This window comes from Colius striatus, chromosome 12 (genome assembly GCF_028858725.1).
Source record: "Colius striatus isolate bColStr4 chromosome 12, bColStr4.1.hap1, whole genome shotgun sequence".
NCBI lineage: Eukaryota > Metazoa > Chordata > Aves > Coliiformes > Coliidae > Colius > Colius striatus.
The window spans coordinates 2,076,703-2,096,434 of NC_084770.1; the positions used below are offsets into that span (position 1 = coordinate 2,076,703).

Here is a 19,732-nt window from a genome sequence, read left to right on the forward strand (position 1 = left end):
AGTTCTATGGGTTAAAGCATGCATCCATATTTACAGTCAACTCCACTACTCAGAAGAGGCTTCCTGACACCAAATACATGACTCAAGCCCAGTGGCTCTGTGGAGACTCTAGTGAGAGTGCAGTAAGAGAGTCTGTGTCCCTCCTTCCCCCACCACAGCGCTGTACTATTTCAAACTGGTGGGAAGTTTCCCTCCAAGAACAGGCTCTTCTCAATGTCACAACATGTTTACTTTTATCCTATGATGGCTGCTTTGATTTTCCTACATAAGTTGTGGAAAATGCTTTCATTATCTGATGCTGTATGTAACATTTGATGTCTGTGGTGTCATCTTCTTTCACAGAGTGAAACCTTAGTACTTCCAACATTGCCATTCAATGTTAATGTTTCTTACAACCGAGTTTTACCTCCTGTTGTAGCTGATGCCTTGGAGCCATCGATGTCATGTCTGAAAATCCAAGGCATGCAGGACGAGTATTGCTGCTTCTCATTTTCCTTATATGAAATATTTATAGCTTTGTCATGTTAATGACACATCTCCAAATGTCCTGTGCTTCAGAAGTTAAGCACAGAGCATGCAGCAAGTCTCCACTGTGGCCTTTCACAGGGTAAAGAAAGTAAGCACTTCAGTTCCACGTGGAATATGTTCAGTACCTCCTCAGGCAGAGTCCTCGCTCGATGGTGTCATGTTCCTGAGCTTCCCTGGAAGCTGTACCACAGGCAGGACCCAAGAGTTACCAGTGTTCCTTTTCGCCTCCCCTGCAGCAACCCTTGCTTCATTTTAAAGAGTTGTTTTGCCTAAAACCTGCTCCTCAGTCCTGTTGCTGAACTCAGTCACTCAGAAGCGTTTCATTGTTGTTGATGCTTTCAGAGGGAGATGAAGAAGATGAAGCTAACAAAATAGAAGCTTTACATAAGAGAAGAAACCTTTTGGCTGCCTTTAGCAAGCTGATAATTTATGACATTGTGGACATGCATGCAGCAGCAGATATCTTCAAACACTATATGAAGGTACAGCTCTCTGTATTCTCACCTGAACTGAGCAGAATGTAGCATCAGGGCCTCTCTTCCTTTCCCTTCCAGTGCTGTAGTTAAAGGTTGAGCACTTTTGGAAGCTTTTTCAGCCTCATTTGATATTTTGTCATTGTTTTTCTTTTCACCAGAGGTGTGTCCTACAAGGTGCTGAGCACTTCCAGAGAGGCTCCTCTCTACACAGCATTTCTTACCCCACTCCTCAGGTTCATTCCCAGAATCCACAATAAGTTATCTGTTCAACATTTTACTCCACTGGGAACCTCCCAGTCCTGGCAATAAGATTTGTGTGTGTGAGAAATGATTGTTTTAAACAGGGAAGCAGTAAAATGCAGGAGCTGTATGCAGTACTGCCCTGAGTGGGGAGGCCTGAACTGAATGTTGTACCACCTTATGCTGCTTCCACCCAGTGTTTAGGCCCAGTGCAATTCAGAAAGACTTGCAGCTCAGCTCCCACTGCACCCTGAACTTGTGGGTGACTCTGCCAGGGAACAGGCACGTTAGCAGTGCCCACACTGCCAAGCAACACAGAGCCCCTCAGATGAGATCAAATGGCTGGGTACATCTTGCCTGTCTCTGTAAGGGATTAGTTACCACAGACACCAATCAGAGAAGGAAAACCGAAGGACAGAGCAGGGAGCAGGTCCTTGCTGTAGCCTGTTTGAGATGTCAGTGTGAAATGTGAAGGATTTAGCTTCAGATTCTCCTGCTGCTGTTCATTAGGAGCAGGCAGTGCAATGAATGCCCAGTGCACACTGTAGCTGTCAGCCAGGCTGCTGCCTGGGTTAGTCTTGCTTAGGGGTTGTTTTTTGCAGAGCAGGAGAGTCAGACTGAAGCTGTCCCAGTTTAATTTCCTTTCTGCTGCTAAAGGCTGTGCTTCTCTCCCTGTGCCCCTCCTCATGGAACTGAGGAGAGTGAGAGAAATGGAATTGAAATGAGAATGTGAAAGGAGAAGGATCTCTTCACCAAAGCAGGCACAACCAAGATTTTGGAGGGAATGAACATAAGAGGATGCAAATGCAGAACTATTAATGAGGCTGAAACAATACTGTTCTCAGCCTGGAAGTTCTCATGATCATACAGGCTTTTCTGCCCACGTGGTCAGTGCCATAGGCTGTGGTTTTCAGCAGGATAAAATGAGCATTGCAGCTGACTCATTCCTAATTCAGCTTTTTGGGTTTGGTGAATTCCTGCCTTTCTCAGCCAGCTCACCTGGAGCTGTGCACAGAGCTTCCCAGCTGTGTGCCACTGTCTGCTCAAACCTCCTGGCTGTCTGTTGTTTCAGTGTAAATTGCTGCTTAGAATTTGTGGCCCCAGGGGCAGTTTTGTCAAGTCTTGAGTTTGTGGCAGGAAATACTCTTTCAACACATTGGTTACAAAAGCTAATGGCAAGTACAGGAGTTGCTTACCTCATCACAAAGGGCAGGCTCCCAATCAGTTCCATTTCTTATATGGAAACATATTTGGCAACTGCTGCCTCTTCAGAACAAGAATTACAAGTCATCTTTCCCTCAAGAAAACGTTTCTGTGAGAAACTGTGTCAGAGGTTCAGTTTAAAGAGAGTTTTTTTCCATATTTTTTCCCAGTACTACAATGACTATGGAGATATCATTAAGGAAACCCTGAGCAAAACGAGGCAAATTGATAAAATCCAGTGTGCAAAGACACTCATTCTCAGTTTGCAACAGGTAAGAATATTGATCTTTGTTAGAAATGCCTCGCTGCAAAAGAAATACTGGACAGGTTTTTCTCTGGTGCCCTTTACAGTGAAGCCAAAATGCTACACTTCTGTTAAGAGATGATCTTGCTCCTCAGTTCAGGCTGTCACTGTTCATTTGTTTCAGAACCTGGCAAAGTTTTGGTGAGATTAAAATGGAGGAAAGGGAGAGGAGAGCCTTTAATACAGTTTGATCCGAGCTGATTCATAGCATTTGTTTGCCTATGCCTAGTGAACAAGGAGCATTAGGATGACTTCTTATAATTAGCTGGAAGTAAAATGTCTTCTTTACATTTTGTCTAAATACCAATGGATTTTTCAAGCTAATTAGTTTGTCTCCCAATATTGGTAAATGTGTGTTTTCCCTGAAAGATTCACATTGCATCATCCACGAGTGATTGGCTGGCTGATGAAATCCATCCATGCTCTGTCAACAGCACAAAGCTCGGCTTCACTAAATACCAGAGGCCCTTGAAGTACCAGCTATGTCCATTACATAGGGAAATTGCTTCTAATACATCAGGTGTTTTCAAATGAGCTGGGCCTCCTAAAGTTCATTGCAGAGAAGTAAGGGACTGCTGTAGCAGTCTGGAAGCTGAGCGAGATCTCGGTGAGGTGGTTTCGCTCCCCCCGCTGGGATGGGGAGAGAATTGGAAGGGAAAAGGGAAAAAAACTCGTGGGTTCAGGTCAAAACAGTTTAATGGGTAAAGCAGATGGACTTCCAGGAGAATCTGCAAGTGTCAAAGTAGTCCCTGCCTTTACAACTTAGAGAGGGGTGCCATAGGTCAGTGAAGCCTAATGTCATTTCACACTTAGACAAACTATTTGTGAGTGCCTGAGTGACAGGTAACAGCCAGTAGGAATTTGCCAAGGAAAGGTCATGTCAAATTAAGCTGCTTCTGTTAATTCAATGGTAACAGAGAAAGAGCAGGTTTAATGCAACTTGATTTCATGGTGTCACTGACACTGTCTCCCTTGGTGTTGCCATTAGCAAGTTAGGAAGATATGGTCTGAATGGCGATACCAGAAGATCTAGAACTGGTTGGAAAACTGAGTAGCTCATTGTTGTCCTGAAAGGGCATTGTCCAGCAGCCTTTGAGGGCATTTACCCAGTAGTGCTGTTCAGACAGCTGTTAAGTCTTGAATGATGGAATGGGAATTTTGCTTCCTAAAGCCAAAGACCATTGTCTTTGGGTTGTCATTGTCTGATCTCCTGGGTGATGGAGGTGTGTTAGAAAACAGCGTGAGAATGCAGAACCATCTGTGTGAGTTGGGAGAGTAAGAGGTGGGAATTGATAGAGGTAAGGCAAAGTTCTGTTGAAGAGTTATTGATTGGACAAGTACAAGTCAGGGGACAGTTGGCAACCAGCAGTTGCACAGAAGAAAGCCTGGGAACTGAAGTGGGTTGGAGGTTGATACAAGAACTCTGTGTGAAAAACCCCACGTGTGGTGTCCAGTCTCAGTCCTGAAAGGTTCAGAACAGAAGTCAAGAAAAGCATTTCCTAGCTCACCAGTTTTAACAATTGAATTCTTTCTCTAGCTGTTCAATGAGCTTGTGCAGGAGCAAGGGCCCAATTTGGACAGGACATCTGCCCACGTTAGTGGCATTAAGGAACTGGCCCGTCGGTTTGCCCTCACTTTTGGCTTGGATCAGATCAAGACAAGAGAGGCTGTGGCCACACTACACAAGTGAGTGGTGGTAAATAAACTAGATTTTTACATTACTTCAGCTTAAAACTTTTGTTCAACATGCTTTTCTAAAGATACTAAAGCTTAAGGTGTCCCAGAATGATGACTGGTATTTTCCAGTTGATGTAGAAGAACGGTGAGGGGTGTACGTGTGTGAGAGAGGAAGAAAAACCTGCTTGCTAGCCAGTCATTTGCTGGAATTTATTGGAATGGCCATGTTTATCTTGGGTTAAACCATTAAAGTTTGCTGTCTCAGAGACTAGCTCATTAAGACTAAGCTTAGCAAAGCATAATCAAAATGCTACCAGACCCTTTCCTGTGCCAAGCAAGAGAAGGCAAGACATGCACCCACGGTGGGTAATGTGACAGGGTAATGTGACAGTTTGCTTTAGTGTCAGAAATAAGGCAGAGGTGCATGGATCAGTGTACTGGTAAGTAAATTCTCTGCCTCTTAATACAAAAGTTGTATCTTGTTACATCTGAACTTATCATTGTGAGCTGTTGCTTCGTGCAGAGCCAAGGGAGAACCTGCTAAGGTTCTGGAACTGTGCTGAGCTCCTTTCTGCCACGTGACGGGAGATACAGAGAATTTCACCACCCTTCAGGTTTTGGTTTCGTTTCTTTCGATACAAATGTCTGCAAATGTCATTATTTCTTTCCTGTAGAGATGGCATAGAGTTTGCCTTCAAATACCAGAATCAAAAAGGACAAGACTATCCACCTCCTAACCTTGCTTTCCTTGAAGTGCTCAGTGAGTTTTCTTCTAAACTCTTGCGACAGGACAAAAAGACTGTGTAAGTAACCGCTCCCTTCTCTCCTGTGGGTTTTGCTGGGCTCTGTTAATCATGGTGGTGTGTCTTTCAGTTCTCTGAGGTTTTCACAGCCTAAGGAGGGGGAGCCATAGGGAGTCCCAGTGAGACAGTGCATGTATATAGTTAACCATTGCTTTGTGTTTTAAAGTAAGGTGAGGTGAGTCTGAGATCTCACAAAACAACATTCCTTGCAATTTCACTTGGGGCACTGAAAATCAAAACCAGATCTTTTCTTCACGAGCCAGGAGAAAAAAGCAATGAAATGTTAGCAGTGCAGGGAATTTAGGGCCTGGAAATACTGCAGGAACAGCTGTTCCTCTTAGATATTTACATAAAACATCAACATGTATTTGTTATTTCTTTTAATATGTTGAGTTAAACTGGGAAAGAAAGGTTTGTCAAGCCTTCTGTTACTAGCACACTAAGAATAGAGAAGGAGGCTAAGAGAGGGCCCTGTTGCTGGTTAGGACAGAGCAGGATGGTAGAGACTGGGCAGGCTAAACCAAGCAGCCTGAATTTGGGATGGTGGGTGATCACTCTGGGTGGAATACTGGAAATGAAATAAGTCAGAGGTGGCATTGATAAGATCTGAATAAAGAGCAAGAAAGACAGTTTTATGAGCAATGTTTGACCAAATTGACAAGAGGGGCTCTGGATAGCTACAGAACTGGCAAAGAGAGAACTGCAGCCTTATGGCCAAGTTCATAGTAAAGATGTTGTCAGGACCACTGGAGAGAATCCCAGAGTGGTGGAGGTTGGAAGGGCCCTGCAGAGCTCACCCAGCCCAATCCCCTGCTACTGCAGCTTCCCCTGGCTCAGGGGGCACAGGAACGTGTCCAGGTGGGGTTGGGAACCTCCAGAGAAGGAGCCTCCACACCCTCCCTGGGCAGCCTGGGCCAGGGCTCCCTCAGCTCAGCACCAAAGTAGCTTCTCCTCCTGTTCCAGTGGAACTTTCTGTGTTCCAACCTGTGCCTGTTACCCCTTGTCCTGGCACTGGGTGAATAACTCTCTGTGTTCCCCATACACCATGCAGCAGACAGGATTTGTGCTGACATAGTAGCAAGGGCAAAAGGAAGATGACTCCAGTCAAAAATCAGCCAAGCACTGTGTGTCCAGTGTAGAACTGAATTACTTTGCTACAACTTGATGGCCATTGTAAAAAATGCAGTTCCCAGATCTTCTGAGTTCTGGTTATTCCAGTCAATTTGCAGACAATGAGTGTCAGTCAAAGACATGTCCTGTAACTACCTCAGTGACTCTTTTGTCAGACTTTCCTATAGATTTTCTGTGAAGGTGTTTCTTTAAAGGACTTTTCTTCTTAGGGTTAGCAGTTGTGGATATTAAAGCTTTACCTGTGTTAAAAGAACTGCTTTTGGGTTTACTTTGTATGATTTTTAACAGGCTTGAAGCAGTTGCATTTGGATGATGCAGCTGGGCCAGCTTGGCTCTCGATTTTGGAAACTGCTCTTCGTTGTTATGTCCTTGACTCTCATCAGACTGTGTCTAGTAGGATTTTATGACTCTCTTCCTAGCTGAACCAGAGATTCTCCTGCATCTGCTTATTATAGAGCCATTAGCCTGATTCCTGTTTAATTTAGTGAAGTGTGTCTTTCCTTTACACTCATCATCTCTTCCTTGAGCTTCTCCAGCATCTAGAATTCTAAGTTACATCATTCTGGACAGTTTAAGTAGCAGCTTCATTTAACCCACCCTTTGCATGAAATTCAGTACCTCAGGACATCTTGTCTCTTCACCTTCTGTGTTGCCATTGAAATGTTCTTCTCCAAGGTTCTCCCACTGCTCAGTACCCACATACACAACCACTGGCTGCTTTCACAGGACTGTAAAGATTGCTGTGGTGGAATCCATTTCCTCTGATCATATCTGTCTTTATTTTAGCCATCTGTATCTGGGCTATTTACTTGAGCTAAATTTGAAGATTAGTGACAAGAAATAGGTCCTTTAGGGGATGATTTATCTGATCTGTGCTAAATCGCTGCTCTGAGTTCAGACATGCCCTGGGTTCCATTGGCTGTGGTGGCTATGAGAAAGAGGCAATAAACTTGCTTCTGTGTAAAGACTTCTTTTGGAGGCTCTGCCTTCCTTCCCTTGAGGGATCTGCCAGTCAGCACCCAGAGTGCCCTGCTGAGGTGACCCACTGACTGCTCTGACCCCTCAGTCCCCAGGGACCTCTCCCTCCCTCCAGAGAGGCTGACCGTGATGGAAGGTGCATGACCACCATCTGCTGGGGAAGTCTTCTCTCCCTGGCTTGGTCTCCTGCCAAGTGACTGTCCTCAGCAAGGAGCTGTTAGTCTGGAGGCAGAAATGCCTGGAATGACCCTCAGAGCTCATGAGCATGTAGCTGCCTGTCCCTCAGAAGTCCTCCAGCTTGGCTTCCCAACCCAAACCTATGACTGGCTGACCCAACAGCTCTGCATATGTCATCTGTCCTTGGCACAGAGCACCATCCCTCTCACAGTTCAGCAGACACTGCTCTTTTGCAGGACTCTTACATCCTCTGAGTTTACTGCTGGCTTGTTTTCATTTGTGACAAGGAAAGGGGGATGTTTCCAGTCTGGGAATGGAGCAGGACCATTGCTTTCTTTTCCTTTTTCTATCCTATTTGTTCATTTTACGAGTAACCTCCAGAATTGGTGATAGCCAGGTAGGGATTTCCTCCAGTCTCTGGGTTGAATATAAAACCCTGTGTTTAAGGTGCAAAACAAGGAGATTGATACAACACAGTAACAAACACAGGGGCAGATACAGGCAGGGAAACGCAGAGGAATTCATCCAAGATGATGCAGAGGTCATTTGTCCTGTGGAAGCATCTATTTCCATTTATTTCTCTCTGTTAACTTAGACTAAACAGAGACTGGGTGTCTGAAGCCAGGGGAGGCAGAGCCTCTTACTTACTTCAAGAAATTCCTCATTGAAGCTGGTAAGAACTGCCGGTGTGAAGCTCCCCTAAAATGCTGAGCAGAGGTTGTCTCGAGTTTGGCATCTGATCAGCAAAGAACTCCCAAGTGGGGTGATTTGTTTCCTTCCTCAGAGTTTGGGCATAACCTGTGCACTCTGGGTCTAGAAATATAAACTGGATGCAGAAGAAATTCTTCCTTACCAAGAGCGTTGTGCAGGTGGGGCCTCAGAAGCCATGAAGTGCTCAAGTGTTGCACTGTTTGGCACTGTAAAAGAGAGAGAATAAACTAACCATTTCCCACTGGACTCGGGGACTCAGCAGTCATGATAGTGAATAAAACCACTGTCAGACAACCTGCTGTTTCTTGAACAAACTCATCCCATTCACTGAATCAAACCCCACTGAAAATCGGATGGGATTGTCAGCCAGCCACAAGTGGGGCTCCTTGTCCTGCCTTCACACCTAGAAGTTGGAGCTGCCATGAGCAGAGGAAAAGGGAGATGGAGAGTTCACCTCCATGCAGAATTCGTGGGTTTGACTCCTGCTGGTGGAAGGATGTACCCTCAGGGACTGCAGGAAGGGCAGGAGTAACCTTGAAGAACCTTTGCCTCAATTCTCAATGCTTGTTTCTGTAGCTTGAGACTCATCAGACTCACATTTATCTGCATTTGCATATTCCTTTTAAGGCCTACTTTTAATAGCACAACTAGATAGTGGGAAAAGAAACCCACTCAAGTGCTTTCCAGACCATATGCAGGAGGGAGGTTGTTTGGTTCCTCCCTGAAGTTAACAAGTGGTGTTGGATTTGTCCGTGATCTTCAGGGGGTTTTATTGAAAAGTAACTGCCTGCATTTGAGGGAACCATTTGTCTGGTTCCCAGATGCAAAAAGCTGTCCTACACCCTCCCCACAGGGGCTGTAATTCAGTTTACTCTTGACACAGCAGCAATCTACAGAGGTGGTTTCCTCACTCTGCCAAATGGAGGAGTTCAAGTAGAGGCTGCAGTGAATGGTCACAGACAGGGGAGGAACGTGTTGGGGAGAGAGTGTTTGGTGTCTGTGACTGACCTGGGCATGATTAACTCCAATACTCTGATGTGTTTTCTTTCTCAGAGAGGCAGTGCTCTGTCAGCACAGGTTATTCAGTTCCAATAAGGAAACAAGGAGGGATCTGTGTTCAGCTCAGCAATGTGAAGAGGGGTCACAGATTAAAGAGGAAACAAAGTGCTGCGCCTCTGTACTCACTGTCTTCTCTTTTCAGTCACTCCTACTTAGAGAAGTTTCTGACAGAACAGATGATGGAAAGAAGAGAAGATGTGTGGCTTCCACTCATTTCCTACAGAAACTCCCTAGTGACAGGTGGTGAAGATGACAGAATGTCTGTTAACAGTGGAAGCAGCAGCAGCAAAGCCTCTTCAGTGAGGAGTAAGAAAGGACGACCACCGCTCCACAAAAAGAGAGTAGAAGGTTGGTGTGGTCTTAGGTTGCCTGGTTGAAGGTATTTCTCATTTTGTATATATATTACAGCTTTCCCTCTGAGGAGCTCTTATGGTTTTATCAATTAATGATGAATATATGATAAATCTGTAAAAATGAGGCATTTGTCCTGCAGATTCCTGTCAGGCTTGAGCGTGTCTTTATGAGAAGTACCATCTTCTTGCCTTTCTCCATGGAGATTTGCAGATTCAGAACTCATAAAAGCTGTTACTAAAGATGGAAAAAGGAGTTTGTGGAGTTACCTGCTCTGTTCAGTCGTGGACTTTGGGTTTCTGCCTGTCCTCTGCTCTGGAGCTGTTGTTGGTGAGCAGGGTGTTAGAGCAAAGCCAGAGCAGAAGTTCTGATACAGATGGGTGTTTCTGCTGGGGCCCTGGAGAACACCAGTGAAGACACCTTTTCTTTTATTCTTTTTTGCTAAAAATGCTAGTTGTCTAGGATCTGCATTCACTCTTTCTGCAAAGAGTAAGCTGAAGCCACTTTGGGCACATTCACTGGGAATCTGGCTATTTCTTCCAAGGTTGTGCCTGTTCCTGGTTAATCTGGATGATGTGGCTGTGGTGAATAGTTTGCTGTTTCACTCCAGAGTAGGTGCCAGTGGGATATTTAACCTTCAGGGATTTTTCAAGGTCAGCATCTATGATAGTAACCCCTCAGTGAAGAATCTAATGCCAGTTTGCCTGAATATACAGCAATTTCCCAAAACCTTCTTCAGAAGCTCATCTGTGCCCTTGTGTGATCGGGTCTGTGCTGCACTGCAGCTGATGGTGAGCAGCACGTGCACCAAGTCCTTCAGTTTCTTACAGGCAGCCTAGAGTTTGGGTGGATAAACTCCTGCTGCCTTTTCTCAGACACTCTTTCACTGTCTGAGGTGCTGTGATTTTCACAGAATTCAGCTGCTGAGGTTTTTCCCTTTCCTCCTGTTGCTACATTTGTTCTGGTTTATTGTATTCTACCAATATCTCTTTTTTCCTTCCTGGGAGCTGCAGTAACATCTTTGCATCCCTGTAAGGCAAGTCTCAGTCGTGTGATGCAGTTTTGGGGCATTGTTTGCCAGGTTGTCTGTATGATTCATGAGAAGCCATAGCTTTCTGCACAAGCAGAGAGACAGTGAGCTCATGAAATGATCAGAGGTTTGATCCTCAGAAATAAGAGCTCGCTGGTCACCCCTCAGTATGACTTGAGCTATGAAGAACTGGTCTTATGAAGGAGTGGCCTGATGGTCTGTACATAGTATGGAGACAAGTCTGTCTTGGGTTTTTGTAGCTCTTGCAAAAGTCCTAGCTGTAATCTTCACCTTGCAGCAGTTACAAATCTGGACCTCTCTTTAAATCCTGCCAAGATGGGGAGCTTCTTTTAATTTCAGCTTCCACTCTAAAAGAAGTAAACCAAGGGGAAGGTTGTAGCAGAAGCTGTCCCAGCAGCCAAGAACCTGAACCAGCCCCCTCTGGTTCCTTTCCCAACTAAATCCAGTGTATATTGGGTCTGAGAACATCCCTTTTTGCTCCTGACAGCAAATCTGCCCTGTGACATTTTCACAATGCCTTAAGGAAACCAAACAGAAATAGGACCTTAAAAAACTCTCAAACATAAGAAAAGGTTCAAAGGTAAATTCAAGAATAACTAGGCAACGTTTGAGACAACATTGATGCCCAAGGGGTAATAAAAGGTGTAGGAAAAATGAAAAGATCCACTGAGAGCCCCACCTGCTCTCACCACACATTGCTCCCTGTGGGTAGTTCTCCTCTCTCATCTCTTTCACTCACTCCAGCAACTTGTACTTCTGTCTGCTCACAGGTAGACACTTTCTACACACTTGTGTGCTCTGTCACATCCTCAAGTCTCCCTCCTCCTCAGTCTCTGGCTTGTTCCCTTCAGTCCCCTGCCCACCTCCATTCCTCCCAGTGCCCTGAACTGACACGGGAGCTCTCGCTATGGAGGGCTCACACCAGCCAGGCCAGCTCAGCATTTAAAATGCCCCCTCAAATGGTTCTTACTGAAGTTTCTAAAGATCTGTGCTGACCAGGCGTGGGGGTTCAAGCTCCACTCTCCCTGTTAACTGTATCCTGGTTGCAGTATGTATGTGAGATTAACGGCCTTGTGTTTGGATTGTAAACTGACTGGGGGTGGTCTTTGTTCATGTGTGTGATACCCAGCAGTGTAGGTACTGCTGCCACCCAGTATTTGTCTGCAGTGCTGCTTGTTTGTTTGTTAAGGGTTTCTCCTTTAAATTGTTGTTACTGCTGGCAGTAGCTGGTAGTGAGCTTTCCTTCAAAGAACACAAAACACAATTAGAGCTGAGAAATGCACCATTTGGAGCCTTTCTCCAGCTGGGCTCTGGAAGGCACACTTGTTTTACAAGGTACTAAACTGTTGGAAATAGGACTTTGGAGAAGATGCTGCAGCTAAAATGAATTGCATGGAGGTGTGTGGGCAGATGATCTGGGTCCTGCTGAGGCACTCGTGGGCCCCACAGACACATCAGTCACTTTGCCTGTCCTTTTTCTAGATGAGAGTCTAGAAGGCTCATGGCTGAACAGGACCGAAAACATACACACTCCAGGGACTCTGCAGGCACCACAGCTCACCTCAACTGTCCTGAGAGAGAACACCAGGCAAATGGGGGAGCAGATCCAGGAGCACGAGTCGGAGCAGGGGTCGGAACAGGACTTTTTACACAAGTGAGTGGGGATCTCAGTATCCAGCAGAGCTGTGGCGTGTTGGTGCTGCTCTTTGCTCTGTGGCTCCATGTACTTAGTGTCCATTTCTGGACTCCCATTGCTGTGCTTCAGCAACACTTTGAATGAGCTCCCAGGAAAAATGTAATGAAATCATGGTTGAAATTCCTTCTGCTGAAATGCTGCTCAGAGCACATCTGCATGATTAGGGCTGGATCTTGCTAGTGCTACTGCTCCACGTTGGACTGTAAAAGACCTGTCAGATGTGCTCTTTGCTTGCCCTCTGCCCTGTGTCTGAGCAGCCTGTTAGGGTTCTCCAGACACACTAAGTGAATTAACTCTTCAACTCCAGCAATTCCTGTTTCTGGGCCAATTGCCTGTGGGTCGGTTTATTTTGATTGAAATGATACTCTTTGTCACTCAGCTCCCATTTTTATCACCCCCATTTAGAGGGAAAGGAAATGTTATTATCTGTCAGTAGTTTAAGAACTGAGGAGTCTTCAGAGAATGCTGTTATGTGTTATAACTATTCATTTGAAGGTACAGAATAACAATGTCTATTTTGGAGACTGTTTGGTAGCTTTTATAGCCAAATGTCCTCATCTGATTGATCTGTACAAAAACGTTTTATCATCTAGCCAGATGAATCGAGTTTGTACCGGTGTATGATAGTGTCAAAGAGCCAGATTTCCCTCTTGGCTTTGCTCCAGCTCTTCACAGACTCACAGGATGGTAGGAGATGAAATGAACGTGAGGAGTGCTCCCACTTCAGGTGCCTGTCGTGCTGCTGACCGAGCGCCGGCAGCAGTTTGTGTGCCTGGGTTTGTTACAACAGTCCAGGGAAATACTTCTGTGCACGTACAATGAGAGGAGAAGAGTTGTGGGAGGGAATCCAGAAGATGTGTACAACAGTGGATGTGATTTAAATACCTCCATCTGCGATGTGGCCAGGCATAAAACTCTGGGGGAGGTGGATGCTGGCTGAACACAGGCCGCTCAGTGTCAGCGTTGCCAGCGGTAATGCTGCTTTGTGTTTGTTAGTCCCCAGATGCAGATATCGTGGTTGGGCCAACAGAAGCTAGAAGATCTAAATCGAAAGGACAGGACAGGAATGAACTACATGAAAGGCAGAACTGGTGTAAGACACGCAGTGTAAGTGCTCAGAGCGTCCTCGTCTCCAGATCGGAACCAGTTTGGGTCACAGTGCCACCTTTGCATGTGACCTTTTCTGGGGCATTGCCGGTGATCTCTTTGACATTTGAATGCCACGAGCCTTTCTGTGCCTCTTCCACCCACGTCACCTTGGGCCAAGGTGCCCCAGGGAGCTGGGGGGCAGGGGGCAGCCATGAGGGCTGTTGTGCCACGTGAGGTGCCACGTGTGTGCTGGTGCCAACCCAGCAGGTCTGTCGGGGAGGGGGCCGAGTCCTTACAGCATCAGAAACTGATCTTGGATTCCCTGCTGCATCCCCAGGGATTTACCAGAGATCCTGGCAAACAGGGTAACTCCTTTCTGGAAAAGGGCAGGAAAGCAGAGGGAAGTTACTGCCCTTTTCTTGTTAGGGACCAATTCCATTCCTGTTTATGATGATATTGCAGGGGCTGCCTGCTGTGGCCTCTGCAAGTGCTGGGTTTGGTCTGCTTGCAGGTAGTATTACAGGAAGCACACTGGCTTTGTTCTCAGCATAAGGTTTTATGTGGAGGCATTAAGGGATGGGGTTTTAGCCCATGGTTAAGAAATTTAAATGCCCTCAAATGGCTTTCTCTTTATTCAACCAGACGAGGTCTAATGGAAGATGACGCTGAGCCCATCTTTGAAGATGTGATGATGTCCTCACGAGGTCAGCTAGAGGATATGAACGAAGAATTTGAGGACACAATGGTCATTGATCTGGTCAGTGAACCTTATTAATAGCAAGTTTAAAATGGATGAAAGGGGATTGAAAAGGAATGTTAGAAGCACAAGCAAAACCATCCCCAGTGTTGAGCCTCGTCTCCTGTTCTCTGAACAATGAAGAGAGAAATGTGCCAACGCCTCCCTAGAACCTGCAACTGCAGCCTCAGGCCCAGCTGGTTTTCTTCACAGAAACCCAAGGAGTGTGGCTCAGTGCTCTTTCTCTTAACATTCTGGTTTTCAGCAGCAAGTGCCTCGTGTTCCCTGCCTGGTTTGGCAGAGGGGGGATCTTTCACCACCACAGAGCGGGAGGGAGAGCGGGCAGCACCACTGGGACTGAGGGGGTGACCTTCACTCAGACTGCTCCCAGACAGCCATAGCATCAGTGTTTGTGTCCCAGCTCGTGCCCATTACCCCCAGTCCTGTCACTGGACACTGCAGAAAAAAGTGTCGCCCCATCCTGCTGACACCCACCCTGTAGGTACCTGTCAGTGCTGATGAGGTTCCCCCTCAGCCTTCTCTTCTCCAGGCTGAACAGCCTTTCCCCCTCACAGAGACGTTCCAGTCCCCTCAGCATCTGTGTGTTGGCCTTTCCCAGGAAGGCTACATAGGGTCTCATCCTCACAAATACTATGAATCTCAAGTACCCTTTTCTTCCCCTGAATCCACCTTCTGACCACATCAGAGCTAAGTTTCACCAGAGATTCCAACATCCAGTTCACAGCTGGTTTTGGTGCAGTCTGGCCTAGAGACTGAACACAACACAAGTCCTAACCCCATGAGTCCACAAGAGTCTCAGGCAGGTCCTTTGCTGATATTACTGAGGATTCCACCAGCTTTTACCCCCCTCCCTCAACAGAGAGGCCTCCCAGCAGTTCTGTGCCCTCAGGGCCTCGATTGGTGTGGCGCTTCGAGAGGGGCAGGGGGCTGCTGGCTGGGGTGGGGGGACCCACTGTGCCCGTGTGGTGCCCTCATTGGCTCTGCTGCCTGTGACCTGTCCCATCCTCTTTGCAGCCACCTTCCAGAAACCGGCGGGAGCGGGCCGAGCTGAGGCCGGACTTCTTCGACTCCGCAGCGATCATCGAGGACGACTCAGTAAGGCCTTTGCTCTCGTGCCGTCCGTCCTCCCGCGGCTCCTCGGCTGGCGGCTCCGACCATTAACCCCTGTCTTTTGCATCCTCTCCCCAGGGATTTGGAATGCCCATGTTCTGAAGTCCGATGAAGACGTTTTACAGATTTGGAACTCTATTGTTTAGAGCTAGAGGCCTATATACTGTGATAGCTTGTATGAAAACGAAACACCACATTTTTGATGTGATACGGTTTGATTTTTAACCAAATGGTTGAGGTCGATCCCTTTTTGTAGTGACAGGAAGAAGAGGAAGTGTAGTGACGCAGAGGAACGTTGGCCAATCCCGTCATCTCCGAAGGGCTGACCTTACCCAATCATTTGTATCCCCGTTCTTGACTGTCCTAATACAGAGGGTTGTTTTTGTTGGCTTGTTTGGGTTGTTTGTTTTTTTCCCTGGATGAGGAGGAAGTTTTCAATTGTCCAGACAGCTGTGGAAATAAACACTGTCCTACATCACCTTTTCTGAAAACAACCTGGAGTGAAAACAGAACTTTTTAACTTTATTTTTCTGCTGTACAATTTCAAACAAAACCAGTTTTAACATTTTGCCTTTTTATGTTTCCAGAAGCCTAGCCATTTGTATTAAACCTATGCCTACCAGCCACTGACTTGGCCACGACGCTCCACGCGGCGGCGTGCTGCCGACAAAGTGTTTTTGAACACACTGGATTTGGTTAGCATCACGGTATGCTTCTACCCTCTCAGAGGCATTGAGAAGAACACTCTCCTAGAAGAGGTTAGAGCTCCAATGACGTGCATCTCTGCCAAAAACAAAACAGCTCAGATTCTGATCTGATAAAAACCCAGATTTTATACTCTCGAGAAGATTTATTTTTATTTATAACGGGACATAAAGTAAGAGATGTCCATGAAGCCACTTTTCCAACAGATGCTGTGGAACGTTCATTTTATATAGCACACGGGGACACAAAGAAACAGTAAATTTTCTATTGGTACTTGCTCTGTGCATTTTTAGCAACTTATACCAGCAAATAAAGTATTCTCAGTAAAACACACCAATGGTTCTCAAGTAATCACTTTGCTGTTTTTACTACCTACCGCAAGTCCTGCCAACCCAAGGTACGTAAACAGCAACTTTCCTATTACAAGTAGGGTGGGGGAAAGGAATCACTTTAGCCTAACGAGAAGCGATTGTAGGTGTACCATAGGAGAGAGAGAAGTCTACTTTCCATGCTGGAAATACCCTTCTGCGCTATTTTTGTAAATTACTTTTTGCCAGTTAGAAGTACTGTACGTGCTGCATAGAGACTTGTGCTTAGATGGTGAAGTTCTTAAGCTTACAATGGAATACAGCTACATTTTTCAGTGTTAACTGTGCATATTAAAGAGTAAGTCTTTGGGGAAAAACAAAAAGGAAAAGAGACCATTTTTCAAACAACATCAGAAAAACCCCCAACCCCAACCAAACCCGTCCAAAAAGAAAGCCCAGCACCTTCTCAGCCGATGCGTTGGAATGAAAGAGTTGGGTTTGGTTTTTTTTTCAATGTCTTCAATAATTTGGAATCTCATCATGCTTCGATTTTATGACTCTGCCAAGTAGCTGCTCCTCAGTTCCACTGCCTGGCCCTGCGGGGTGTCCCACCACAGCGACTCCAGGAGCTCGGACCCAGCCCCAGAGCCTTCGCCTCCCGCCACGGAGCCGCCTGACCCGCTCGGAGCACAACACTTTGAGGTGCTTTGGTTTTGTTTTTTTTAACCAACCACAAAGTAATTCTGGAGCTGCTTTTTTTTTTTTTTGTTGGGTTTTTGTTTTCCCCCGTTAGGAGCTTCCTGGAAATCCCAGCACAGGGTGGTGCCCAGCGCTGGCTGCGAGGGGAGAGAATCCCGCGTCACTGAGACACAACCGCGGCTGAGGTTTGGTTCTTACACCACACGCAGTCTCAGACAAGGTTGCCAAATGCTTGCCAAGGTGCTGCAGCCATCCCTCAGCTGGGTACATGTAAAACCTGACACGTAGCTGGAACTTTCTCAGCTCCTCTTCCTTCCCTTCTTTCTCCTCCTCTGGCCAGGGCAGGAGCGGCCGCGGCCGTCCCTCCGTGAGCGTGGTGCTGCGCTCGGAGTTGTAGCCTCACACACCCTTGTGCTTCACAGTCCTCTGTGTGGAAAACTGATTCCTCCTTGAACATTGTCAAATACTGTATCACAACATTGGTTCTGACGGTACCTGCTGTGGGGGTTCCACTTCGGTTTGCAGTCACTAGGTTTTTGTATTATGAGTGTCTCCTGGCTTGGTTTTTGCTAGTACTTCTGTAAATTGTACATTTCCAATATGGGGGGGTGGGTTTTTTTCCTTTTGTACAATTTAAAACTGATGCTTCACCTTTCATTTAATAAACTATTCAAAATCATGAGTATGATGAGCACCCTCTTCACTACAGCTTGCTTTTAAATGCTCCTCTGGACCATCCCATCTTGTCATCCCGTGTGTTGGCAGCCAGGGAAAGGTGGTTCTATCCAGACACGGCCATGCCCTTGCCCACAGCCACCTTCCCTGCCTTGGTCTCAGAGCAAAGGAAAACTCACCCTGATCTTGTTTTCCCCCCGTTTTGTTTTTTGTTGATCTGGGTGGGGGTTACTGTGGCATTGCTGTAAGTCATCACACAGGTTGGAAGAGCTGCATTGTTAAAACTTGTCACCACCTTTGACGGGGAAAAAGGTCCCTGTCCTGTACGTCTGAAGCGAACTGGAGCTCGTGAGAAGTGGTGAAGGCCCAAGGGGCTAAAGGAGGCTTTATGGATCCCTGAAAGGAAATGTCCTCCTGCTGTTCCTGTACCTCAGAGCCAGGGGCTGGTTTTGTCCCACCCACCAACAATCTCATCTCTGTAGCACTCATGAAGTCATCACCTGACACTTCCTGAAGAACACTCACCTGGGTGAGCCCCAGCGCGCACCCTCTGGCTGACTGTAAGTTGTGCCCCGCGGGACGCAGCCTGGGCCTTGACGTGCTCCTGCTGGAGTGAGTTCATTGCACATCTTCTGTTCCTGCAGGTGCCAAATTCAAGAGAATCCTGAGCAGTGTGGCAGGAGCAGATTTCCAAGGTGTTTCTGACACGTGCTGGGAGAGCCAACAGGCTGACTGGAGCGTGAGGATGTAAAAGCCAAAGGTGGTGCTGGCAGAGGACAGCAGAGAGGATGAAGTCCATAGAACCAAAGAGGTTAGAAACCAAGAAAAGTGATATTTTGGGTTTTTTTGGTGACAGTGATGATCTGGTCTCTTGGTTCCTGTCTCCTCCTGACTCTGGGCAGGCTGCAGAAACTGTGTGCCTATCGCTTTGCTTCACACAGCTTTCACCTCTAACCTTAGGACAGCCCCCAGCTGCTCTCTCAGACACCAACTGCCTTTGAAGAACCCCCTTGGTCCTTACAAACTCCCACTGCCCTGTTTCTCTCAACCAGCTAAAACACACCTCGTGGCACCAGCCCCAGCACTGTGCCACCCGCCCTCCCTTGTTGCAGCAGCTCTGTTCCAGGCTGAGCCAGAGCATTTCTGCTGCACTGCTCCCCCAGGGTGAGACGTGCCCCCCAGGCGTGGCTGCAGCCAGAACCTGCACCCAGGATGCGCTGCCTTAAGCTGTAACAAAACCCCATGGAGCTGGGACTGCTACTTGAAACACACCTTCTGTGTTTGCAGGTGACTTTTAGGTGTTGCCTTTCTCATTTGCCAGGTACAGGCTCTGGGGTCCCTGGCTGCACCCACCTGGGGAGACGCTGCCCGGAAGGTCGCCATCGCCTCTTGCTGCACTCGGAGCGCGGAGGGAAGCAGCAGCAGCAGGTAGAGGAGCTCTGGCTCCTAACACGATGCTGGTGGTGGCAGAGGGCATGGACAGCAGCAGGGCCATGGAGCTTGGCTGCCTTTGGCAGCAGTTTGGAACAGAGCAGGAATTACAATGCAGCTTCCAGGGAGCAGAGTGAGTGCAGGGCCTGGCCCTGACCAGCAGTAACATCTGCTGTGGTGGTTCCTTCTGAGTCTGGCACGTACTTGTAAAGAAACATAGGCTGGAAGGGGCCCCTGCAAGTCTGTGTCTCAGCCCTCCTGAGGGAGAAAAGCCCCCATGCTCGAGGCCATTCCCCCTGAACTGCCTTTCCCCAGTTTGGGCATGTTGCCTCTTGCCCTTCAAGGGGGAACTGGCTCCACCTCATGCCCGGGCTGGGAGGGCACTGGCTGCAGCCACTGCCCAACAGCCACCACTCAGAAGGGCTCAGACTGAGTGCAGAGCACTGAAACCCAGCACTTGATGTACTGGTTTCTCATCAGCCCATAGTGCAAAGACTCCAAGAACAGACCTCAAGCTGGACTTGAGCTTCCCAGAGGCCTGGGCAGGAGGAGCCAGAGCAGCGTGTGCCCCTG

General features: G+C 47.2%; 2 protein-coding genes across 6 annotated transcripts in view; one reads left to right on the forward strand and one right to left on the reverse strand.

Annotated features, from left to right (window-relative positions):
- Nucleotides 1-16,377, forward strand: part of STAG1 (STAG1 cohesin complex component) — a 164,062-nt gene extending 147,685 nt beyond the window's left edge. For 3 of the 4 annotated variants that reach the window (XM_062005897.1, XM_062005894.1, XM_062005896.1), the window contains exons 25-34: nt 871-1,010; nt 2,618-2,719; nt 4,289-4,437; nt 5,103-5,231; nt 9,430-9,635; nt 12,172-12,343; nt 13,382-13,492; nt 14,117-14,231; nt 15,246-15,326; nt 15,420-16,377. In XM_062005897.1, the coding sequence (XP_061861881.1) occupies nt 871-1,010; nt 2,618-2,719; nt 4,289-4,437; nt 5,103-5,231; nt 9,430-9,635; nt 12,172-12,343; nt 13,382-13,492; nt 14,117-14,231; nt 15,246-15,326; nt 15,420-15,443 (1,229 nt within the window). In that variant the 3' untranslated portion in view covers nt 15,444-16,377. The remainder of the gene's footprint in view (nt 1-870; nt 1,011-2,617; nt 2,720-4,288; nt 4,438-5,102; nt 5,232-9,429; nt 9,636-12,171; nt 12,344-13,381; nt 13,493-14,116; nt 14,232-15,245; nt 15,327-15,419) is intronic. The other variant, XM_062005898.1, reaches the window with a different exon arrangement.
- LOC133626453 (uncharacterized) lies at nt 15,882-19,719 on the reverse strand. 2 transcript variants are annotated; one of them, XM_062005900.1, is made up of 3 exons: nt 19,082-19,719; nt 18,254-18,494; nt 15,882-18,124 (listed from the first exon to the last, which is right to left on the reverse strand). In XM_062005900.1, the coding sequence occupies exons 1-3, from the start codon at nt 19,109-19,111 to the stop codon at nt 17,904-17,906; spliced, it is 492 nt and encodes a 163-aa protein (XP_061861884.1). In that variant the 5' UTR covers nt 19,112-19,719; the 3' UTR covers nt 15,882-17,903. The 2 variants fall into 2 exon arrangements, with proteins under 2 accessions (XP_061861884.1, XP_061861883.1); XM_062005899.1 differs by having other exon boundaries at nt 15,882-16,124; nt 18,254-19,719.
- Between the last annotated feature and the right edge of the window lie 13 nt (nt 19,720-19,732).